Source organism: Thalassophryne amazonica, chromosome 5, assembly GCF_902500255.1.
Source record: "Thalassophryne amazonica chromosome 5, fThaAma1.1, whole genome shotgun sequence".
Classification (NCBI taxonomy): domain Eukaryota; kingdom Metazoa; phylum Chordata; class Actinopteri; order Batrachoidiformes; family Batrachoididae; genus Thalassophryne; species Thalassophryne amazonica.
The window spans coordinates 20,147,298-20,173,745 of NC_047107.1; the positions used below are offsets into that span (position 1 = coordinate 20,147,298).

Sequence of the window (26,448 nt, forward strand, 5' to 3'; positions counted from 1 at the left end):
TGTGCAAGTTGCCTCTCTGTTTCTAACATCATGTACACACCCTGCCACAACAGGAAATGTAACCACGGTATTGCTTCCTAATTACAAAGTAGAGTTAGGGTTAGTTACAAGCTAAGTCGTGTGGCAGAGAGTGCACGTTCTGCAGCTAGGCCCTTCTGTGAGCTCTCCTTTCATACATGTAGCATGTCACACTCATTCTCACCTGATGGAAGTTCTACTTTTGGTTTAGGTGAGGGGTGGCACCAAAATAGAGTAAATACCTGCTAATTTCAAATAGAGGTTACAGGGGGCTGGAGCCTTTCCCAGCAGTCAGTGGGTGAGAGGTGGAGTACACCCCGGATGTGCTGCCAGTAAAATAGCCGGACAAACGTATTCACATCTACAGTCAATTTAAAGTTCCCAATTTTATCTAACCTGCATGTCTGTGGAACTGGGAAGAAGGCCAGTGGTGGGCACAGGTCCAATAATCCAATAACCGATAATTATCGAAGATAATGATTTAATTATTGGATTATCTTTTCAGATAACTTTAAAAACCATTATCGGGCTAATTATCTTCTTCTAAATTTTTGTCCGATAATTTTTAAACCGTTAATGTGGTAAAACAAAGCTGAACAGCTACAAACATTTATAAAATTTAAAATTACTTGAGCATCTACCTCTTAAATGTTTCGTAGCAGATGTGTAGTTCTATCCTCTGCAAACAGAGGAGAGCTGCTTGTAGAAGAAACCGCTCTATCCTCTGCAGTCTAAGGAGAACTGGGCACCAAAAAAAACCAAAACCTTGTTTCTTTTACCCCATACTGATACACGGGCAATATCACCCAAGTCATCCAGAGGCCATACATTTTTAACTTATGGTTCAATTTAACCAAACTAAGTTATTTAAATTGTCATGTCTGAAGTTTTCTAAGTGAAAATATCAGATATATGTTTTAGTTTTAAAGTAATGACTAATTTTTAAGGTTTAGTGTGGACATGCTGTGCCAAGTGCATTATGGGTAGGATAGGGTAATCTCAGTACGTTCACGACAGGAGAAATGCATTTCAGACACTCTGATCAGGCTCCACAGACAACAGTATTAAACTCTAGTGCCTAAAACTCTTGTGAATATATCTCTGGGTTTCTAGACATTGTTGTTGTGTTTGCATTTATTGCTTTAAATGCACAGTAAGCTATTTCAGATGATCAGCGTGGCCCGTCTTTTTCCTAAAAGGCTTTATTTCACTCTGTTTGTCATGTTGGAAAGCTGTAGCTTTTGTGCTAATTTGATTAGCGCTTGATCTACTACTTCTTCTGTTTGTTTTTCTGGGGGCATTACAGCGCCACACACAGGCCTGGCATATGTACTACAACGTTAAACGAAGCTTCGAGGCACAGAATTTGCCTCAAACATTTTTTGTAATCGAATTATTCGAATTACTCGACTAATCGTTTCAGCCCTAGTGTAAACCCAGCTTAAGTACTGAACGTCTGGCACCAGTAGATCATGGTAGTGTTCCATTTATTTTTGACACCAGTTATATCAGACGGTTATCTAATTACAACTTGGCTTGTTTTCCTTTTTTTTTTTTTTTGGAAAAGGCTTTTTTTTTTTACAAAAAAAAAATTGAATATTTTACAAAAGCACATTTATCTGTAAACACCACACAACAGCACACCTCACATTAACGTGTTGCTTTACATAGAATGAATGAGGTCAACCAATCAGTGTTAGCGGAGGCACATTTTACCCAGAATCCTTTGTGATCTGTCTGTGTTTGTTACAGAATTAGTGCATTATTCAACATTAAAAGATATATGTTAAATTTTAACGTTGTACAAATGACAGAATTGACATTAATGGAGTTATTCTATCAATATTTATTTTATTTATACACCAAATCATAACTCAGCACTGCTTAATTTTCTAAGACCTCCGCCTGACGGCAGCTGTGATTGAGTAGAGACTTGGGAGTGGCTCCTCTCAGCTTGTTTCTGTGCCCGAAGCGATGTAGTAAACAGGAGCTTCCAGTAGGGGGCAGGGCGCTCAAAGACAGAAGTGCTGACTCATTGTTTGGGTCTGTTGTCACTTTAATGCTGCCAGAAGCGACCGTGGTATTAAAACTCACAATCAGCTTGTTAGTAGTTGCAAGTGTACTGGAGACAATACTGGAATTTATCGGTTATCTGTAACTTCCGATACATTTTTGGGGTGTTTATTGTTTTAGCTTTATAAAAGATAACTTTTCAGTTATCTGATTATCTGTTATCGAAGTTAACTTTTTGGTTATCTATGCCCACCAGAGAAGGCAAACCACCCGGAGGGAACTCATGCAAACACGTGGAGGTGCCACCCATGATGTATATGTTAATATGAAGAATTTATGAAGAATTTGAATATGAAGAATTTAGAAAAATACCATGTCTGTTTAAAACTGAGTGTGTTATATCAGTCCGCTTCAACAGATGATTTAAGATAACCAACACATTACTGCATTACAAAGTGCACAGTGTCACATGCAGTTGGTGTACTTACAACTCAAACAGTATATCCCTGGTTCACGGCCAGCCATGTCCCTTTTTACAGTATTGAACTGCTGTATTTTACACTAGGTACACTGTAGAAGAACAGTACAGTAACACTGTAGAATAACAGTACTCTACTGGCAATGATAGCTGCCAAAAGGGATCTGTAAATTAAAATAGAATTTTGTTACATACAGTGTACTTTTTCTTATTATTATGTGATGAGCAAAACTGTGATTATAGGTTTGGGTGGGCTGGAGAAGAATTTCAAATTTCAGAGTGGGCTTCTGGGTTTTATTTTTTTTTTGTCCTTTCTTTTTGGGGGGGTGGGGGACTGCTATACTGTCTATATCTGTGGGGCAATTGGCCCTCCTTCACCCTCAAATGTCTGGTCCAACAGAAAGTTCCTGAAATTTCTGTAATTTGGAAGTAAGATATGTTATACCCTGGAAAAATTTGTAAACTAGTCTTTGTTTGAAACTATGTTTTTCCCCATTGTTTAAAGCTAGTTTAAACTAAATTATTTTGATTTACGCAAATTAAGACCAGTTTAATACGTTTTAGCAGTGCTGTTTTCATACCATCCCAAAATAAGTATTTATTGTGTGTAAAATCAATTTAAATTTATTGATTGTACTTTGTGTACAACTGTCAAAACCAGTTTATTACAAACAAAATAGAAAATGAGCAAAACTGTGCATTTAAACCTGAGAACAAGTTACAGTTTGACAATTTCTGTCTTGCTTAGGGGCCAGTCACATCAAAGATATGACCAGGTTCTAACTTACCCACAGTCTTACCATTTAAGGACTTGTCAGACAGTCCTTATACATGCGCCGCGGTTCTGGCTGATAACTTTTTGGGGATGATTTTTGAGCATTTTCAAAATCCAGTTGCAACAGATTTGTACATTTTTAGGTCCCAAGAAGTTTGTTCCACCAGTCTTGGGTCATCACACAACCAGTCTTGCATCATCATGTGACAGTGATTGGCCATGCAACTGGCACATGCCACCTGGCGGTTGGGGGCACCACCAGCGGTATGACCTTATGATCAGTAATGCCAACCTTCATTATCTTCTCCCGACTTGTGGCACGATTGGTCATGCTATCATCTCAGTAGCTGCTAGAAATTTGTTGAGTTTTCAAGCTATTTTGAAAATTGTATTCATAAAAGCTCAAATTAATAGCACAAACACTGAGAGCTCTACGGAACTCTGAAAGTGAAGTGATCACCTTCAGCACCATGGACAGCGCCACTTTGTTTTTCCATTGTTCACAAAATATTGCTGATCATTTTTATAGTTGGTGTTGATGGCGCTGTGTGAAAGTCCTGGTGAATCCATTCTTGATCCTGTCTCATTGTCATTCTGGTCATAGCCTCCTCCATGAGTTACCTTTGGGGAGTTTTCAGCAGACCCTCATTGCCCCCTCACCTCCTCACTCATCCCACTGATTAATATCAAGACTGACTGATCAGGTTTTTGTAATTCAATGAATGAACAACTTAAATAAATAAATCAAAATTTAGGACTTTCTGTTGTTTTCAACCCACAGTTACTTTTCATAAATGTTTTTCAATTAAAGTTAGAATAAATGCCAAATTTATTTCAAATTTAAAATTCCAAACTAAACAGAATGAGCTTGGTGGGGGAGCATTTTAATGGTCATGATAGAATGACAATACAAGCAAATACAACAGTCACTAGGACTGGTCCCACAATTAAGAATGTTTGTCACGACATGTTGCACGGTCATTCTGGGTGACAGTGCAACCAGTCATGCCACTAAGCAGTTGTAGAGTTATCTGCCACCAGTATCATGTACTCATGACCACAGCCGAATTTGTGGAGACTTGACATGTCACTCCCACATCATGGTCAATCACACGATCAAACAGTCATGCGAGTTGGTGTGACCATAGCTTAAATAAAATAATCCAAAAAATTGCTTGTCTTAATAAATACTTTCCGACTTGCTCTCGGTTTTTGTTCTCTTTACAAAAACACGGAGAATTTTATATCCACAACTTTGTAGAAGTCACTTTAATAAAGAGTGAGCCACCCACGATTTAGTTTTTGAAGTAATCCATCAGTAAAATATTTACACTTTGGCAGAATGACTTTGAAGCCTTACTGACATTCAAGCCTGATAACACTGATACAAACAGTCCGTGATGCATTCCTCAACAACCTTTTTGCTCGGTTTGCAAAAAGCTTTTTTGATAACACATAAATAGGATGGCCAAAAGTGTATTCCTGCTTTCAGGCACTTAACGTGGTTACAAAGCCACACAGAGTAATCCTGCCTGTCAGATTTGACCTACTGACACCATTAATCTGCGTGACCCACATAAGCGTCATCTTGTAGTTCCTGCGCTTACAATTTCATAAAATAATTTTGCATACATTGAAACAAAATTTTTCATGAGTATGAGTATTTATAGATATTGTATATCTACTTTCTTAACCTACAGTTTGATAGCCTCTGCCACACTGACAAGATGTAATGGCATTTTCATGATACAGATGATTCAAGCATGAGCACAGTCATTTCTTTTGTTCACTCGCTGCTGCTATTGTTTGACTACACGCTACAAAAAATGGAATATGTCAGAAATGGGAGCGCTGTAATAAAGCAATCACTCTTCCCTGTTCCCACTCGAGATCTTCTGCTTTGGTTTTGTCTGTCTCATTGTACATGCATGAAATGAGCTGTGCCTTGAGAAGCAGTCGCTCTTCATATCCCCCTTTGTGGGGGTTGGAATCAGGTGGAATTAACAGCCACACCACAGCAGCAGCAGCATTAGATATCAGTGGACATTAGCAGGTCCAGTGTCTCCGAGCTGCTCGTCTCTGGGGCTGCTGGGTTGCACTGGGGTGGAACACCTCTCAGTCTCCAACACCCCCCCCCCACACACACACACACTGCTCTACAGCAGCCTAGTTCATCATCGCCCTCACCGTCTTTCACAGGAAAGGATCTGCAAGTCCTCACTTGAAGATCAGCAGCAATCAACACGGCCGAGTGTGAAGACTGAGACGGAATTTTACCAGGGGAAATGCCAGATGGCATGTAATTAGAGCACAGTCAGAGACACAGAAGAATTAGCAGGCTTCGATAAATGCCTGTCTTTGGTGTTAAACCTGTTTGCTTTTTTAAGATCCTTCTCTAAGGGACCATGCGTGTAGCTGACCTGAAGTCAATAGCAAAATGCTGTTGCGCAGTGTTGCTCCTGCCAGCTAGCTTGGACAAAGACAGAATCGTCCTGCGCTTCTCCTTAGCACACCCTCTTGATAGATACAAAGCAGTAAAAGCTGTGCCAGTAATAAATACTTTATCTTCATTCTGGCTCCCTGGTGTGCTCTGATGCACAATGCCAGGTCGGCTCTGGGCCTGTGAGCACAGTGTGGAGTTGTGTTATTGCAGTACTTCAAGTACAGCCTGACTGTGTCTTAGCACCAATGTCACCAAGTCAGATTCTTGGTACAGTACATGATGTGTTCTTGTCAAATGACAGGGAGTTTGATTATGACTTTTCTGGTAAGCCTACAGTAAGTCCTGAGTGGGAAAACATATTTACAGTGTCACATTGCTTGTGTACCGTACCAGTTATGTCGAGTGTGGCACGACAGACCTCAGTGATGATCATTCAGCTAAGAAATTGTTTATTATTAAAAATGTTGTCAAACTATTTATCCCAGAACATCTGTTTTACAATTACCTCTTGGCTCATTATTTTGAGAAATTAGTGAACCAATTTTCATCAAGCTTTGTAAAAAATAAGGGGAAAATTAAAAACAATGAGTAAAATAGTAAAGTAAGTCCCATCGGCATAAAGTAAGTCCCATCGGTATCTACTTTGTTTTCACTGTTGATCACTACAGCAGATCCAAGGTGGATCTGTATGTTGATTTGGCAAGCATTTTATGCTGGTTGCCTTTCCTGATGCAGCTCCATATTGGAGAATGAGCAGGGGTGGAAGGTAGCAGGAAGCCTCCACACTGCAGACAGTCACGCTTAATCACTTGGCCACCACCGCTGACTTGATGGCTGAAACAGTAATAACTAGAAGCACTTGGAGAGTGCAAACCTCCGCCAAGGCCATAGGGTCACTGACGTCACATAGAATGCCCTTTGGCAAAGAGACTTATTCCACGTCATTTCACGCATCTACCGTCATGTTTCAGATTCAGTGGTTAACCCTCTGGGGTCCAAAGGGCATTTTTTGGACAGTTCACTCGCCTGGCATAAATGTTTTATTATTGCTGTTAACAGCTCTCCCTGCATCCCACAATCAAGTTTTATTTCTCTTTTTTTCAGGACAACCTGTGCTTTCATAATATATATGCTTTTGTTGTGTTTTATAAGTATAATAAAGGTTTACAATAAAAAATAAGGAAGGAAAAAATAAAGCAGAAAATAATTTTCCACACACGTATTCAAAACACACAGCAAACTATAATAAACAACTGTTTTGATATTTTATGAAGGTAATTTTGGCTCTTGTGTGAAAGACTGTACAACAAAAAGGTTCAAACAATAAACACAAATGCACATTTTGAACAATATATACAAAATGGTCTATGCGTTTTGTTTGTCTTCATCTCAAAGCAATTTCTGTCTGCTATTACACAAAGGTCACATCACAAACTTCTACTATGAAGTTGACTGCGTGTTTGTTCTCTCCTGCTCTGAAAGCAATATTCACACTTTGAGGCTCATTCAGTTTGAGGAGCGGCCCCTCCCCCCTTGCGCCATTGATATGGTAAACAGTGCTTTACGCCGGAGCGAGAGAGCTTGCCACAGGCTTATGCAGTAACATTCACAGGAAAACCCGTCGAGGAATTCTGATACTCACACACTGTTTGAGCACGTGAGATTGTATGAGAGGCTCTCCGTCTGCTCCGTCTGCTCACTTTCACTTTCGCTGTGTGTAATGGCGCAGGGCGCATTGGAGCAGCCAGGGGGCTATTCAAACGGGTCAGCTAGTAACACATCACTCATAAAAACAATCTTTGGTGTGTCACATGAGGTGAATCTGCCCTACGACAGGCACTGACATTAAGCTTTTTAGTGTACTTGTCCACAGGAGAAGTAACCCTGGCAGTTTACTTGTCCTATAGGAAAAGTTGGTTGTCCGGACGACCCATGAGTGAGATTCAGATTAAATATTTATCACATATATTTTGCTCTGACTTGTCACTTAATAAAAACCTGTCATCAAAATCTTTACATTTCAACATTCTCTGGGACTGAGATTCAGATAAAATATGTATCACATCTACTTTGCTGTGACATATCACTTCATGCAAAAGTTAATACTGTCACTTTCCTGTGTGGGTGGTAAAATTAAATTTCCCCAAAATAAATTTTATTACATATTGCATGCATAGCCTCTAGCCTTTTAATCCATTAACCAAAACATAGCTCATAATATTTCTCTCCTGTGATGGTTCATGATTGGGGAAAAAATTAAAATAATTGGTAAATGCCAATATGCATCTGCTTCTCTCCTGTGTTTTCTGAATTCATCACTGTTCAATGCATGTTCATTTGCCAGTATGTATTTTATGAAGCAAATCAAATTATTTTATTTCAACATTTAAAAATGACTTACTGGTCCGCAATTGAAGGAAAATCCCGACAGACATGGCAGTATATTGTGTTGTCCTCTTCCTTGTGCCCCAGCCATGGATAATCCTGTGTCCAGCTACTCTCAAACTTCCTCTCTCTTCCTTTCTCTTCATACCTCTTCTTTGAAGCTTCTACACTTGCAGGGGTTGATGCTTTGCATTTGACTGGCGCTTTCCCTGGTATCTGGCCTGGTTTCGGACATTTTAGAAAAGACATTCCCGCCACAGCATCTCGCAAGAAGATGCTACGAACTAGAGTGTGACACGGGAGTAGATTTTCACTCCTGTCCCATCCCACTCCCACAGAAAAATTCCTGTCCCATCCCAATACCAGGCCAGAGTAAAAAAAAAAATTCCTGTCCCTTCCCATTCCTGGTAAAATGACTCCCACTCCCATTCAGAATGACTGCCGCTCCTGTACCGCTCCCATTTTTTCCTTCTTTTAGTTTTTAGGCTTTAGTATTCTGCAGTTTTATTTCAGAAGATGTGGCAACAGAAACAGTTCATCTGTGGTAATACAGGGGAGGCCTTAATCCAAATAAAAAAACAAAGTTCACTAAAAGACACAAAACATAAATAATGCATTGAAATGAAAATAATAAGTGGTAACTTGCTTTGAAATAAATGAAACTCAAAACTGCAGCCTAATAACTTTGAAAAATAACAAAACTCAGCAGCTTGTATTTTTATTCTGACTAGAGTTCATAGAGTTAAACAACTACATTAAGCCATCTAAAATAAATACCTTTGGAAAATAACAGCCTGTTAAAGTTCAGAGTTCTCAGCTGCTTTATGTGATTTCTGCTTCTGAACATCACTGCAGAGTTTCTCCACATCAGGTTTTTAAAAAAAACACGTGTGTGTGATTTTTATAATGTTCATTCATATATTCTAATTTTTAAGGAATTTTGACCATTTATTTCATCTTATAATTTCAGTATAACTGTCACCGACACACGCACATGGTGTGAACAGGACGTACCATCAGAACAGTCCAGATAGAAATAAAGGCAGCATCACAGTTTAGTTTGTGTTACTTTTCTCTCTGTGCTCAGTGTGTGCCCCTCTCCCGTCTCCTCCTCTCCCTCCTTGCAGCTAGCCGACTCACACGTGCGCACACACACACACACACACAGACAGCTGCAGAGATCGGACCCAGTCTTAATTTTAGACGGCTTTAAGCAAAGCCGCCCACTGTTTTTTCGGCGTCTTCTTCGAAAATTGACCGCTCAAATGACAGCAGGATGACTCGCTGCCTGAAACCTTGGTTCCTGCTCCCATTTGCTCCTGTGAATTTTTAATCCCATACTGTCCCAATCACGTGATAAATAGCAAAGTTGACTCCAATCCTGTGGGAATCCCACAGGAATCCTGTGATCCGTGGGATTCCCGAAAAACTGTCAGCCTCTACTTACGAACGCACACTCCATACAGTGGTCTTGCGCACACATTGATATCATGTTTTCTGATTGTCCGCTGCATGGAGAGTGGCGGGAAAAACAGAAGACGCTTTCTCGTGAGGTGCGACACAAGACGTGATGTAAATAAGAAAACAAAAAGGCGCCAGTCAGGTATTTTGGTTCTGACCAAAAAAATGCCACTTGTCCCATCGGACAACGATTTAGAGCATATTGCTTTTCCGATCACATTTTACACTTGTCCCGGACAATCGGACAAGCGTTAATGTCGATGCCTGTAGGATTGGATTTTGGAAAACCATTTGACGGTGAACCAATTCCGATTGGACACTCACATTGCTCACGTCATCACACAGCTTCTATGAGGAGTACAAAGATGGTGGACGGTGGCTCCAAAGTCCGCAGAGTTAACCTTTCAGCAAAAAAAAAGTAAGTTTCTATCTCATATCATTAAAAAGTTATACTTTAGTAAAGCTTGGTCTCAGCCGTCGTAAATGACGGCATCGGCCCCAGAGGGTTAAACCCTTAGATCTTCAGCAAATGTATTTATAAAGAGAAACTGCATGAATGATACAAGTTTTTTTTTTTCTAATAACACGTTTATTCAATGAGGAGAAACAAATGCTAAATTACTATTGTGTCGCAACTTAATTTTTGTTCAGCCTTTGTGACCCGTCTTCATGAAGTTAGATGCAAAACTGTTGAAATTGGCCCTGTCCTGCAATGATAAAGAATCCTTAAAAAAATTACTCGATCCGGATCATGTTCCGGATCATTACCAAAATTTAATGACTTCTAAGTTAGGCCAAGATACACCCCTGGTAAAAATGTCATTGAAATCTGTTGAGGATTTTTTGAACAATCCTGCTAACAAACCAACCAACCAACCATCAAACAAACAGACGCAACCAAAAGCATAACCTCCTTGGTGGAGATAATGAATTAAAATTAGGACTCTCGTTATGATGTCAGTTTCATCAAATTTCATGCATTGCCAGTTTAGTTTCAACCAGTTTTGTTTTGTTTTAGTTTCAAACATTGGGAGATTATCATGTCCTTATATAATGTAGTTGGTATTTTTGTTAATTAGTCAATGTTGTGGAGGCACCTCAGGACTCTGCGATAGTATGTACACAAAGAACATCGTCACCTGTAATTAATTCAGAATTTCCCAGTTGGGAAATTCCCCAGCTTCAATCTACATGATGATTCTTCACGTGGATCTTAAGTGAGGCCAACAGTCAGTTCTTGTAGGGCAGATAATGTCCACTGTACTTTTACAGCAGTGTAAGTTTTTTTTTCCCCCAAACTGTAGTTTAGTCCACATAATCTAAATTCTAATGCAAATTCCAGATTGAAAGTATTTGGTTTTTCAAATGTAAATGTGTATACGAGTATATACCAAAACATCCACACAGAAAGTCTTGGAAAATGTGCTCTTTGCCTAGTCACTAGTAAATCATAAGGCACCTTGACACTTGCACAAATTTGATCCCTGCACTGCCGCACAATTCGTCATGCCTATGCATCCTGCTTTCTCCGGCTTGACGCCATGCTATACAAATTTATCATTTCATAGCCAATGACACATTCACTCTCAGAACGTGGTTGATGAAACCATTCACGCATCGGTCCTAGAAACACAGAGAAATTATCTACAACTGCAGGTTGTCTCGTGCTCGTCATGTGGTAGAGAGCGAGAGAGAGAGAGAGAGAGCGTAATGGATTGGTAAAACAGTTGAATTTTCATTCCATCTCATAAGTTCAGATAATGTGTCTGTAAAGATATGTTTATTATCAATCAATCAATTTTTTTATATAGCGCCAAATCACAACAAACAGTTGCCCCAAGGCGCTTTATATTGTAAGGCAAGGCCATACAATAATTATGTAAAACCCCAACAGTCAAAACGACCCCCTGTGAGCAAGCACTTGGCTACAGTGGGAAGGAAAAACTCCCTTTAACAGGAAGAAACCTCCAGCAGAACCAGGCTCAGGGAGGGGCAGTCTTCTGCTGGGACTGGTTGGGGCTGAGGGAGAGAACCAGGAAAAAGACATGCTGTGGAGGGGAGCAGAGATCGATCACTAATGATTAAATGCAGAGTGGTGCATACAGAGCAAAAAGAAAGAAACAGTGCATCATGGGAACCCCCCAGCAGTCTACGTCTATAGCAGCATAACTAAGGGATGGTTCAGGGTCACCTGATCCAGCCCTAACTATAAGCTTTAGCAAAAAGGAAAGTTTTAAGCCTAATCTTAAAAGTAGAGAGGGTGTCTGTCTCCCTGATCTGAATTGGGAGCTGGTTCCACAGGAGAGGAGCCTGAAAGCTGAAGGCTCTGCCTCCCATTCTACTCTTACAAACCCTAGGAACTACAAGTAAGCCTGCAGTCTGAGAGCGAAGCGCTCTATTGGGGTGATATGGTACTACGAGGTCCCTAAGATAAGATGGGACCTGATTATTCAAAACCTTATAAGTAAGAAGAAGAATTTTAAATTCTATTCTAGAATTAACAGGAAGCCAATGAAGAGAGGCCAATATGGGTGAGATATGCTCTCTCCTTCTAGTCCCCGTCAGTACTCTAGCTGCAGCATTTTGAATTAACTGAAGGCTTTTTAGGGAACTTTTAGGACAACCTGATAATAATGAATTACAATAGTCCAGCCTAGAGGAAATAAATGCATGAATTAGTTTTTCAGCATCACTCTGAGACAAGACCTTTCTGATTTTAGAGATATTGCGTAAATGCAAAAAAGCAGTCCTACATATTTGTTTAATATGCGCTTTGAATGACATATCCTGATCAAAATGACTCCAAGATTTCTCACAGTATTACTAGAGGTCAGGGTAATGCCATCCAGAGTAAGGATCTGGTTAGACACCATGTTTCTAAGATTTGTGGGGCCAAGTACAATAACTTCAGTTTTATCTGAGTTTAAAAGCAGGAAATTAGAGGTCATCCATGTCTTTATGTCTGTAAGACAATCCTGCAGTTTAGCTAATTGGTGTGTGTCCTCTGGCTTCATGGATAGATAAAGCTGGGTATCATCTGCGTAACAATGAAAATTTAAGCAATACCGTCTAATAATACTGCCTAAGGGAAGCATGTATAAAGTGAATAAAATTGGTCCTAGCACAGAACCTTGTGGAACTCCATAATTAACTTTAGTCTGTGAAGAAGATTCCCCATTTACATGAACAAATTGTAATCTATTAGACAAATATGATTCAAACCACCGCAGCGCAGTGCCTTTAATACCTATGGCATGCTCTAATCTCTGTAATAAAATTTTATGGTCAACAGTATCAAAAGCAGCACTGAGGTCTAACAGAACAAGCACAGAGATGAGTCCACTGTCCGAGGCCATAAGAAGATCATTTGTAACCTTCACTAATGCTGTTTCTGTACTATGATGAATTCTAAAACCTGACTGAAACTCTTCAAATAGACCATTCCTCTGCAGATGATCAGTTAGCTGTTTTACAACTACCCTTTCAAGAATTTTTGAGAGAAAAGGAAGGTTGGAGATTGGCCTATAATTACCTAAGATAGCTGGGTCAAGTGATGGCTTTTTAAGTAATGGTTTAATTACTGCCACCTTAAAAGCCTGTGGTACATAGCCAACTAATAAAGATAGATTGATCATATTTAAGATCGAAGCATTAAAAAATGGTAGGGCTTCCTTGAGCAGCCTGGTAGGAATGGGGTCTAATAAACATGTTGATGGTTTGGATGAAGTAACTAATGAAAATAACTCAGACAGAACAATCGGAGAGAAAGAGTCTAACCAAATACCGGCATCACTGAAAGCAGCCAAAGATAACGATACGTCTTTGGGATGGTTATGAGTAATTTTTTCTCTAATAGTTAAAATTTTGTTAGCAAAGAAAGTCATGAAGTCATTACTAGTTAAAGTTAATGGAATACTCAGCTCAATAGAGCTCTGACTCTTTGTCAGCCTGGCTACAGTGCTGAAAAGAAACCTGGGGTTGTTCTTATTTTCTTCAATTAGTGATGAGTAGAAAGATATCCTAGCTTTACGGAGGGCTTTTTTATAGAGCAACAGACTCTTTTTCCAGGCTAAGTGAAAATCTTCTAAATTAGTGAGACGCCATTTCCTCTCCAACTTACGGGTTATCTGCTTTAAGCTACGAGCTTGTGAGTTATACCACGGAGTCAGGCACTTCTGATTTAAAGCTCTCTTTTTTAGAGGAGCTACAGCGTCCAAAGTTGTCTTCAATGAGGATGTAAAACTATTGACGAGATACTCTATCTCACTTACAGAGTTTAGGTAGCTACTCTGCACTGTGTTGGTATATGGCATTAGAGAACATAAAGAAGGAATCATATCCTTAAACCTAGTTACAGCGCTTTCTGAAAGACTTCTAGTGTAATGAAACTTATTCCCCACTGCTGGGTAGTCCATCAGAGTAAATGTAAATGTTATTAAGAAATGATCAGACAGAAGGGAGTTTTCAGGGAATACTGTTAAGTCTTCTATTTCCATACCATAAGTCAGAACAAGATCTAAGATATGATTAAAGTGGTGGGTGGACTCATTTACTTTTTGAGCAAAGCCAATAGAGTTAAATGCAGTGTTGAGGCTGTCATTCTCAGCATCTGTGTGGATGTTAAAATCGCCCACTATAATTATCTTATCTGAGCTAAGCACTAAGTCAGACAAAAGGTCTGAAAATTCACAGAGAAACTCACAGTAACGACCAGGTGGACGATAGATAATAACAAATAAAACTGGTTTTTGGGACTTCCAATTTGGATGGACAAGACTAAGAGTCATGCTTTCAAATGAATTAAAGCTCTGTCTGGGTTTTTGATTAATTAATAAGCTGGAATGGAAGATTGCTGCTAATCCTCCGCCCCGGCCCATGCTACGAGCATTCTGACAGTTAGTGTGACACGGGGGTGTTGACTCATTTAAACTAACATATTCATCCTGCTGTAACCAGGTTTCTGTAAGGCAGAATAAATCAATATGTTGATCAATTATTATATCATTTACCAACAGGGACTTAGAAGAGAGAGACCTAATGTTTAATAGACCACATTTAACTGTTTTAGTCTGTGGTGCAGTTGAAGGTGCTATATTATTTTTTCTTTTTGAATTTTTATGCTTAAATAGATTTTTGCTGGTTATTGGTAGTCTGGGAGCAGGCACCGTCTCTACGGGGATGGGGTAATGAGGGGATGGCAGGGGGAGAGAAGCTGCAGAGAGGTGTGTAAGACTACAACTCTGCTTCCTGGTCCCAACCCTGGATAGTCACGGTTTGGAGGATTTAAGAAAATTGGCCAGATTTCTAGAAATGAGAGCTGCTCCATCCAAAGTGGGATGGATGCCGTCTCTCCTAACAAGACCAGGTTTTCCCCAGAAGCTTTGCCAGTTATCTATGAAGCCCACCTCATTTTTTGGACACCACTCAGACAGCCAGCAATTCAAGGAGAACATGCGGCTAAACATGTCACTCCCGGTCTGATTGGGGAGGGGCCCAGAGAAAACTACAGAGTCCGACATTGTTTTTGCAAAGTTACACACCGATTTAATGTTAATTTTAGTGACCTCCGATTGGCGTAACCGGGTGTCATTACTGCCGACGTGAATTACAATCTTACCAAATTTACGCTTAGCCTTAGCCAGCAGTTTCAAATTTCCTTCAATGTCGCCTGCTCTGGCCCCCGGAAGACAATTGACTATGGTTGCTGGTGTCGCTAACTTCACATTTCGCAAAACAGAGTCGCCAATAACCAGAGTTTGATCCTCGGCGGGTGTGTCGTCGAGTGTGGAAAAACGGTTAGAGATGTGAACGGGTTGGCGGTGTACACGGGGCTTCTGTTTAGGGCTACGCTTCCTCCTCACAGTCACCCAGTCAGCCTGCTTTCCCGGCTGCTCGGGATCTGCCAGGGGGTAACTAACGGCGGCTAAGCTACCTTGGTCCGCACCGACTACAGGGGCCTGGCTAGCTGTAGAATTTTCCACGGTGCGGAGCCGAGTCTCCAAAGCTACGAATAAGCTACACTTATTACAAGTACCGTTACTGCTAAAGGAGGCCGAGGAATAACTAAACATTTCACACCCAGAGCAGAAAAGTGCGGGAGAGACAGGAGAATCCGCCATGCTAAATCGTCTAAGAGCTAGTAGCTACGCTAAGCTAGCGGATTCCTAAAAACACGCAAAGTGAATAATGTGTAACTAATTTAGAGGTGATTCAGCAGAAGGAGTGCTTTAGTTAAGGCACGTAAAGATTACACTGGGAAACAAATCGTAATCTAGATAACTAGATCAATCTAACTGCGCAGATTAAACAGCTAACAGATACAGAAAAACACCGCTGTGCTCCGGAACAGGAAGTGATACAATACCGCAATACCGTTTATTATAGATGCAACATCTTGTCATAATCGTTCAGATGCCTTGCACGCAATAACAAGCAGAAATTTTGAACATTTCAAAGTTTTGTTTGTGCACTAGCATATAGTCCCGCAGAGTTTCCAACAGTTTCCAACAGTTTAACGTGAATTTACTCACTGTCACACAAGATTGCATGCCAGTGTGAGATCAGATTAGTGCAAGTGTCAAGGTGCCTTTAGTCAGGGTCTTTTGTGATGCAGAAATGAAGTAGACAAGGCAGGGCGTTTGTGACAATGACAAAAATAACAAACTTTATAGCACATTTAAAAAGAACGTTAGAAGGGCTCAAAAAGGTGGGATGATCATATGAATTTAAAGTAAAACTGTTTGAACATATGCAGTCCATCTGCTGGTTGCAGGGACTGTCAAAGGACTGCTTTTCTCTATAATTATTCAGGATCACTTGGTAACCATGGTAACAGGTGTGCAAAGGATTTTATTCAGCTCTGAAGAAAAGGAGAAGTGACAAATAACATGTTAACAAGGCAACAGAGGTTTGTCATTTTGTCATTTTGTCTTTTATTTCATGTATTGTTTAAAAAAAAATAAAAATAAAGACAGAAAAGAATATTGCAGCATCAGTAGGATTATACATTGTATCTGGAAAGCTTTCACGGTGCTTCGCTTTTCAACATTCACATTCACATTCCATGTTATGTTACAGTCTTATTCCAAAATGGGTGACATTTTTTTCCTCAAAATTCTACTCACAACACCCCATAATGACAACATGAAAAAAGTGTTTTTTTTAATGTTTGCTATGTTTGTTCAAATTTATTAAAAAAAACAAAACAAAAAACAAACAAACTAAGAAATCACATGTTCTTAAGTATTCACACCCTTTGCCATGAAGTTCAAAATTGAGCTCAGGTGCATCCTGTTTCCACTGATTATTTCTACAGCTTAATTGGAGTCCACCTGGGGTAAATTCAGTTGATTGGACATGATGTATAAAGGCACACACCTGTCTACATATAAGGTCCCACAGCTGACAGTGCATGTCAGAGCACAAACCAAGCATGAAGTCAAAGCAGTTGTTTGTAGACCTCAGAGACAGGATTGTCTTGAGGCACAAATGTTGGGGAAGGTACAGGTTTTCACTGTAAAAAAAGAATCAAACAAACAAAACCAAAAATAAATTTAAAAAAGCAATTTACTGTTACTGTTTCTGCACTTTGGCAAAACAATTTCCTTCCAGATTAATGAAGTTATTATTATTATTATGATGTGTAATTGATGCCTGATGACGTGACAGTCTGTGTTGGAAATGACGAAGCAAATGTACTGCGTTTTGTCTGTTAAAATAATAAATTCCTGTGTTAGAGCAGGCAATACAAGAATTGACGTTCCTCTCTTCCCTGTTCCTCTGTACATGAACCATGGCCATGGACGTAAACAAGGAATTAGTAACCTGACATGATTAAATGCTCATATCATGAACACACCAGCCGGCTCCGCATGTCCAGCTGTCCACCGCGCGGTGTGCCGAAGGACACGAATCATGTGGACTATAACTCACATGGTGGAGGTGACATTTGGGTCGCCAGCTCAGTGTTCATATGATCAGACAGATATATTAACATGGGGCAGCCTGGCTGATGACCAGGCTGCAATGCGCAGTGATGTGCTGCTGAAGGTGTTGCAAAAGTGATATGCGGTTTTATTTTTTACCACCTCAGGAAAACGCTGCAATATGTATGCATTGCAGTAGCGTGTTGAGACGTTATGTTCTGCACGGCACGATATGTGTTCTCCAGCTGTGAGTAGCGAAGACACAGCCCTGAGCTGGTAGTGCAAATCACAGCTAGTGAACGTACGAGGTCTGTGAAAAAAGTATCCGACCTTTTTATTTTTTTTCAAAAACTATATGGATTTGAATCATGTGCGCTTGCATCAGACAAGCTTGAACCTTCACGCCTGTCAGTTGCGTCATTCGCCTGTGGGCAGGCTTTGAATGAGCACTGGTCCACCCCCCTCGTCGGATTTTTATTGTTTAGGAATGGCGGAGCGACTGCCGCTTTGTTCCATGAAAGTTTTTTCAGAAACTCTGCCAGACAGCCAGATGGAAACCATTTGGAAGATTCAGATGGCTTTCGGTGAAGATTCTATCGGTATCACACGGATTAAGGACCATTAAAACTGGATTAAAAACGGCCCACGGCGGCAGAGGGCGCACCGCGCCCCGAGCGGCCATCGTCAGGCTGGAATGAGCAGATCACTTCCAAATTTAAGGCTCTGTTGACGCAGGATGTCGTGTGACTAGCAGAGAAGTTTCAGAAGAGGTTGGGATCAGCACTTTTAAAGGAGAGTTTGTAATGAAAGACATGCGGACGGATTTGCGCATCGCGATGCAGCCGCTCATGGCGCGGGACAAACAACACCTCTGTGTTGGAAACCATTCGTAAGATTCAGACGGCTTTCGGTGGCTTTTCAGTCGAGTGAGTATCCGAGAAATTGTTTAACAGCTGGGCATGTTCCAACTTGTCCTGTGAGACTTCCAACACGGAGGTCCAGTGGAGGTGGACAAATGTGGCACAACATGTCAGCAGGCTTTGCTGTGGCTAATCAATCTTAGAGTTCAATCAACCACGATCAGATTGTTTCAGATGCTGTTTTGATGCCATCAGAATATGTAGACTGCAATCAGATGTTGCAAAAACTTCATATGGAACGTCCTCTGATGTGAGTCACATCTCGATGGTGCCAAGAGTGTTTTGAACATGCGCAACACACTCGGGACAGCCGAGGATTGGGACCAAATATGTAGATGCTCACAGACTGCTGTCCATTGGTCTTCAGCCCACACCTCAATATTTCCCCATTGTGGCAGAATGTGTCATTCTGACCCCATTTGGCCTCAGTCTGGGTATTTGTGATGGGGTATGAGGGTGCTTGGATAATGTCTTTAATCACCAGGTTGCTTCCATTGTGCAGTGCAGCATTTTGACATCGATGTGAATGTGTGAATGAATGAATACAGGCATCATTGTGGAAGGCTTTGACAATGCTAAATAGTCCTTTTACATTTATCTCCTGTACCAGAATATACAGTGCCCTCCAAAAGTACAGTGTCCTCCGCTGTCACACTGTCCTTGGACATACTGTATATACTGTACTGTATGTATACTATACTGTATGTACTGCGCATACTGTACTGTAAGTATTCGGCCCTTTGGTATTTCTAAATCGTTCATGACATTTCAAATACAAAAAAAAAAAAGAAAAGAAATAAAAAAAATTCAAAAAATTATCTTCCTTAAACTCAAACTGAAAGCAAATCTCTACAATATATCAATTAATTAAAATTACACAAGCCAAGAATATGGGTTGCATAAGTAATGGAATGCTTTGGTATAACGCCTGTAAATAATCAGTTTCATTGCCAGTTTTCTTCAGACAAGTCAGGGAATGGATACATGGACATTTCCAAGTCCGTGACTATGTCTTGGACTTTATTTACATCAGTTATGAAAAAATACAAACAGTCAGATAAGGTGGTCATTGCATGGTACTGTGTGTGAGTGACAGGCACAGTGTGTTTTAACATCCAATCTGCTGCAGTTACATTCTTGTTTTGGTGGCAGTCAAAGCAGAAAATCTGGCCTCACACCAGATCTAGCTATTCTTTAATCCAGAAGGATGGGATAGATTGGGACATGAATAAAGTTTTTATCCTTCTTTTTTTTTAACTCCAGCAGTTTGTTCTCTTGTGCTGGTCTGAGAGATGGTTCCGATGATAGTTTGAAAATAAAAGTATCGTGCATCAATTCCTTCCCGCTGGTGTGAATGAACCATTACTGCCTGTGGGCCTTTCCTCTGCAGCCCAGGAAAAATGTCATTTGTTTCTTCACTTTTTGCTAGTCAGCTAATTTCAGCTCCGCTAAAAATGACTGCCTGCTTTGTGCACCTTTAATCGTAGAGATAAAAAAATGTTAGCGCAGACGTCAAGCTCCTTTTCTTGGTATTTTCATCTGGCATCTTGGCAGAGGATTTGTCATGATTTTGTGAATCACTGCTGTAGTGACAGCAAGACAAAGATCCAGAACTCAAGTCAACATTCATCAGATAAAATTATTGCATAACGCTTAAAACCCGCGATCTGGTAGGTGTGGCATTGTGGAATGTTATTAATCATTGCCTACTCCTTACTGGTTGATATGATAGTGTCTGCTTTAGCATTTACAGTATTTACAGTACAGTATTTGACCCAGATGTGACCACACCAATAAAACATTTTAATCATTTTACCAACTTCATTTTTTAATAAAATGTAATCAATTTGTTGAACATTTCACTTCTGAATGAATATAAATTTCCTCATAATATATAATGTAGTTTGATATTTCCAGGAAAATAAATAATATAGGGCAATGCAATTATTTTCACCCTTGTTTCCTATGGGTTTTTGTGGCCCGGTGCAGACCAGCCCAGGTGACAGTTTACGACTAAGGGGTTGAGTACCACTTATCTAAATAATAGTACAATTTGTGCTCCTGTCAAATTTAAGATCTGAAAATGAGGTGTGTTTGAGTGGAGAGTTGGCATATTGCTATCTTTCATATCCAGAAAGCCTTTGGGTTGCATAAAACGCGCAACAGTCCGAGCCTCCTACCATGAGTATCTTCACAATGCACATACACACTGACTGCACATATTGTCACCAGTCACCTGCCACGGAATAGTATTAATACGAGGTCTGTTAGAAAAGTATCAGATCTTTTTTTTTTTTTTTCAAAAACCTGATGGATTTGAATCATGTGTGCTTGCATGAGCCAACCTTGAACCTTCGTGTGCATGCGTGATTTTTTTCACGCCTGTCGGTTGCGTCATTTGCCTGTGAGCAGGCTTTGTGTGAGCACTGGTCCACCCCCCTCGTTGGATTTTCATTGCAAGGAAAGGATCAAATTTTTCCAGAAACTGTGAGAGACAGCCAGGTGGAAACCATTGGGAAGATTCAGACGGCTTTCGGTGACGATCCTATGGGTATCACACAGATTAAGGAGTGTTACAACCAGTTTAAAGATGGCGCACAATGGCGAAGGCCATCGACAGGCTGAAACGACCAGATCATTTCCAAAGTGAACTCTGTGTTGATCCGGGATGTCGTCTGACTACCAGAGAAATTGCAGAAGAGGTGGACATCAGCACTTTTTTGGCACATTCCACTGTGAAAGAAGATTTTGTAATGAAAGACATGCGGAGGGTTCGCGCGTCGGGATGGAGCCACTAATGGCGCAGAACAAAAAGCACCTTCGTGTTGGAAGTCTCACAGGACATGTTGTGACATGTCCAGCTCTTACACAATTTCTCGGATACTCACTCGACTGAAAAGCCACCGAAAGCCGTCTGAATCTTCCGAATGGTTTCCACCTGGCTGTCTCTCACAGTTTCAAAAAAATTTGATTCAGTGCTGCTCCAATCGTTCAGACATTTTCCTCGCAATGAAAATCAGACAAGGGGGGTGGACCAGTGCTCACTCAAAGCCTGCTCACAGACGAATGACGCAACTGACAGGCGTGAAAAAAATCACGCATGCGCACGAAGGTTCAAGGTTGGCTCATGCAAGCACACGTGATTCAAATCCATCAGGTTTTTGAAAAAAAAAATAAGGTCTGATACTTTTATAACAGACCTCGTATGACAGCATATAATGGCTGCTGTAGGCAAAGAAACAAAAAGGAGTGGGAGATGAAAAGACCTCGCTCTCACTCTCTTCTCCTTACCTCTCACATGCCTGGAAGCTCCTCACCATCTAACTATGTCATTTTGGTCCTTCAGACTTTTTTCAGTTAAATGGTTCTTAGGAGCATGAGCATGGCTAAAACCTTTCAGCTTCTGGTGGGGCTCCACTCCACAGACCCCCCTAATTACAGCCCTCTTAACCCCCTGCCACTTTAAGCATTTTTTTATGTAGATGTAAATTAATATTCAAAGTTTTCAGCTCGTTGACAGCACCCACTAAACATTAGACGCCTTATTGGCATGCAGATCCTGTCTATATTGTGTTTGTAGGGTCCATAGAACATCCATAAGATGTCTAATGTTTAGTGGGTATGGTTGTACAATATGGCCAACTTATTGTATCTCAGTATTGTCATATCAATATGATATACAATATGACTATGATTTCACACAAAGTGCAGCAACAGTGAAAATGAAACATTCTTAAACCAAACAGTAATAATACCACACTCATTTTGTACTCATCATAAGGTTAGGATACAGTGCCCTCCAAAAGTATTGGAACACTTGGTATTTCACACATTATATGTTTGATGTTGCTAACATTAATGCACAAAGCTCTTCACTATCTGTGTATATATTGTTGCAGAATAATTGTTGCATGGGCGGATTTTTTTGTGCCATTTCCGGTTTGTGAGTTTGTCGACCATCGGGTTGTGGCTTTTTACAGCTTTTTACAACAGTGTCCAGTTTATGGCTTTTTCCCCAATGGGCAGATTTTTTATGCCATTTCCGGATTGTTTTGTGCCATTTCCGGTTTGTGCCTTCGTCTACAATAAGAACAAGCTTTGCCCTGCTGCTCTCCGCAGCACTTCGCTCATATTATTATTATAATTGTTATTATGTTTGTGGTCATTTTCAGGGTCAACATTAATCTATCATACTTATGTATCAGACTAATTACAGTGTAAGTTTTTTCCTCAAAATTCTACACACAATACACCATAATGACAATGTGAAAAAAAGTATATATTTTTTTAGATTTTTGCAAATTTATTAAAAATAAAAAAACTACGAAATCACGTGTACATAAGTTGTCACAGCCTTTGCCATGACGCTCAGGTGCATCCTGTTTCCACCGATCATCATTGAGATGTTTCTACAGCTTTATTAAAGTCCACCTGGGGTAAATTCACTTGATTGGACATGTTTTGGAAAGACACACACCTGTCTACATATAAGGTCCCACAGGTGACAGTGCATGTCAGAGCACAAACCAAGGATGAAGTCAAAGGAATTGTCTAGACCTCAGAGACAGGATTGTCTTGAGGCACAAATATGGGGAAAGGTACAGAAACATTTCTGCTGCTTTGATGGTCCAAATGAGCACAGTGGCCTCCATCATCCGTAAATGGAAGATGTTCGGATCCATCAGGACTCTTCCTAGCGCTGGCTGCTCGTCTAAACTGAGCGATTCGGGGATAAGGGCCTTAGTCATGGAGGTGACCAAGAACTGGTCACTCTGTCAGTGCTCCAGCATTCCTCTGTGGAGAGATTAGAACCTTAAAGAAGGACAACCATCTCTGCAACAATCCACCAATCAGGCCTGTATGGTCAGTGGCCAGACAGAAGCCACTCCTTCGTAAATGGCACATGGCAGCCTGTATGAAGTTTGCCGAACGGCACCTGAAGGACTCTCAGACCATGAGAAACAAAATTCTCTGCTCTGATGAGACAACTATTCAACTCTTTGGAGTAAATGCCAGGCCTAGCCAGAGCCCAGACCTGAATCTGATTGAACAACTCTGGAGAGATCTGGAAATGGCTGTGTACCGACGCTCCCCATCCATCCTGATGGAGTTTGAGAGGTCCTGCAAGGAGAAATGGGCAAAACTGCCCAAAGACAGATGCGCCAAGCTTGTGGCATCATATTCAAGAAGACCTGAGGCTGTAATTGCTACCAAAAGTGTGTCAACAAAGTACTGAGCAAAGGGTGTGAATACTTATGGACATGTGATTTCTTAGTTTCATATTACTTCAGTTATTTGTCTGTTTGTCTGTCTGTTAGCAAGATAACATCAAAACTACTGCATGAATTTTGACAACATTTTCACCACAGATACATATTAGGCCATGGAAGACTAAATTTAAAGAAGATTAAATTTTGGAGGTGATTCGGATCCAGATCCGGTTCTGGATCAAGTTTCACTTGATATATGCTTTAAAGGCTTACGTCAAAACTTCTTCACAGATGTCTGCATTTTGGAGGTGATCCGGATCCAAATTGGCAGACATTGCTCTTGTTTTTAATAAATCTGCAAAAACAAAAAAAAAAGAAGCTTTTTTTATGTTGTCATTATGGGGAGTAGAAATTTGAGGGGGAAAAAATAATTTACCTTTATAATTTTATAATTTTTAAGGCTGTAACAAAATTGGAAAAAAATAAGCACTGTGAATACTTTCTGGGTGCACCGAACCTAATGAGAGAGGAAGAGAGTAATTTGGTTAGTGTTAACCACTGGATTTATTTTGGATTATGGCAGTTACCTTATGGCCCGGTGAAGACACATACGCATACATACATACATACATACATACATACATACATACATACAAAATCTTTTTTACTGAATTCTTTTTGTCTGCTTTTTTCTTTCAGGTACAAAGGCTTCATTAAGGATTGTCCAAGTGGACAACTAGATGCTGTTGGCTTCCAGAAAATATACAAGCAGTTCTTTCCTTTTGGAGACCCCACAAAGTTTGCATCATTTGTCTTCAATGTGTTTGATGAAAATAAGGTTCGTAATCAAGTTCTGAACATTTGGTTGTTGTACAGTCACAAGACATCTAAATGTTTCCCATTTTGACGTGTTAGGAATTGTCCAGAAAACATCAAATTGACAAAGACCACTCATATGAGTTAGTACATTCATATCATTATACATTAGACACAGTTATGTACTGTAGGTTCATCACACAGTTTACATTTTCACATACACTGGAAAAAAGTACTGGATTTACATTACTAGTGCAGTGCTGGTAGGAAGCTTATATTTCTATAGAAAATTGGAAGCTAAAAAATGTAATTAAATAAAGACCATCACCAGATCAATACTCCATAATAATGCCAAATACCACCACCAGACCATCTGAATTCTAAGGGCCCCTTCACATATAGTATGAATGTGGTCGAATTGCGCATGAAGCAGGAATCATATGCAATACATGTAAAACTGAAGCTGCCTCCAACACCTCATACACCTGTTGCTACAACTATTTGAGCACACCCGCTGCTGAAAGACAGAGTGTGAGAGCCCTGTGAGAGCCCATTCGATCCCTCGAAACAGGTGTCAGCCAAATTCCAGGTCACACACACGAACATCGAACTCCGCTCGCATGGCACTTAGAAAATGTGTGGCCATTCGCGCTATTAGCATGAAAACAGTCAGCAATCACTTTCGAGTGCCCCCATGAATGTGGCTTTGCAAAAGCAACACAAATGTGGTGCATGTGTCTCGCACATGTGCGTGTGTGTCGTGCCCCCTCCCCCTCTTCCCCAAACACATACGGCATGCCGGGGGCAGGGTGCACACTTGCATAAAATGCTTACATATATGTACAGAGTTGATCACATGGGGGCCGGACAGCCAGGTCTGAGCGCACACAGCACAGCGAGGGGACTGTCATCTGATCATGGCACACTAACACCTGGATGACGGCTCAGTGCACACATTAAAAACACAGAAACCACTGCCAGGACAGGTATATGAATAATTACAACAATACCTACATACACAATTACATAACAAATAACAAAAATGAATGACCACATAACACAGACACACGTTGGTCTGGGCGCTGAATGGACAAGAGGGGCATGTCTGCTCCCAGCTGGAATGGATTGTCAGTTCATGTGGACACGCAGCAGGCGATCTGAATGTCACATCTGTCTGACAGGACGTGTGTGTCCTGTGAGCAGTGCGCTGCAGGACCATATGACAAGCCAGCAGTGCAACAAATACACGACTTTTTAGTCATGTATCAGCAGAAATACGCCGTTACAAATGCCGTTTGGTCAGTTATCACTGCGCTTTTTTCTCTTTTTTAAAAAATACATTTATCTGCTTGTTGATTTTAGCCATTTCGTGCTCCTGTTGTACATAAGACAGTGATTGTAGCCGCAGTGGTAAAGTTTCCATCTGGTAATCAGAGTTTGCAGGTTCGAATCCCATGAGTGGCATTTATTTTTTATTTAACCGCAGGGTTCTGTATTGCGTCCCCTTTTATTTATTATTTATGTCAACCCAGTGATATTCACTAATTATACAGCTGGTTTTTATTTTATTTTTCTCCTCACATCACGTGCATGATACTATCACAGCAGGATCGTGCACGCCTGCCCGTCGGCTCGATGTTCATTCATACGAGCTGTTCTGCCCTGGTTTGTACTTATTCGTACTATGTGTGAAGGGGTCCTAAATAAAGTTTTGTGAAATGCCATCACCAGAATGCAGCGCTTTCAAATTCCACCAGTTATAATATAAATAATAATAAAAATCATAACCAATGAATATACCTGTACAGTATTTAGCAGTGCAGTATTTTGCACAGTGCTTTAATTTTCCCCTCAAAATCTTCATTTTCAAATGGTTTATCTATTAAAGAGTAAAAACTGAAGGAAATCAATTGGATGTCGGCTGCCATTAAAAGCCATAGAAGAAAGAGTGCATTTGATTTTATCCACAGGGGCACGTTTTGTGAGGAGCGCATTTCATGTCAG

At 40.5% G+C, this 26,448-nt stretch overlaps 1 protein-coding gene across 1 annotated transcript in view; it reads left to right on the forward strand.

Annotated features, from left to right (window-relative positions):
- ncs1b (neuronal calcium sensor 1b) overlaps window positions 1–26,448 on the forward strand; it is a 78,881-nt gene that overhangs the window by 26,597 nt on the left and 25,836 nt on the right. The window contains exon 4 of the mRNA XM_034169770.1: window positions 24,328–24,466. Within this exon, the coding sequence (XP_034025661.1) occupies window positions 24,328–24,466 (139 nt within the window). The remainder of the gene's footprint in view (window positions 1–24,327; window positions 24,467–26,448) is intronic.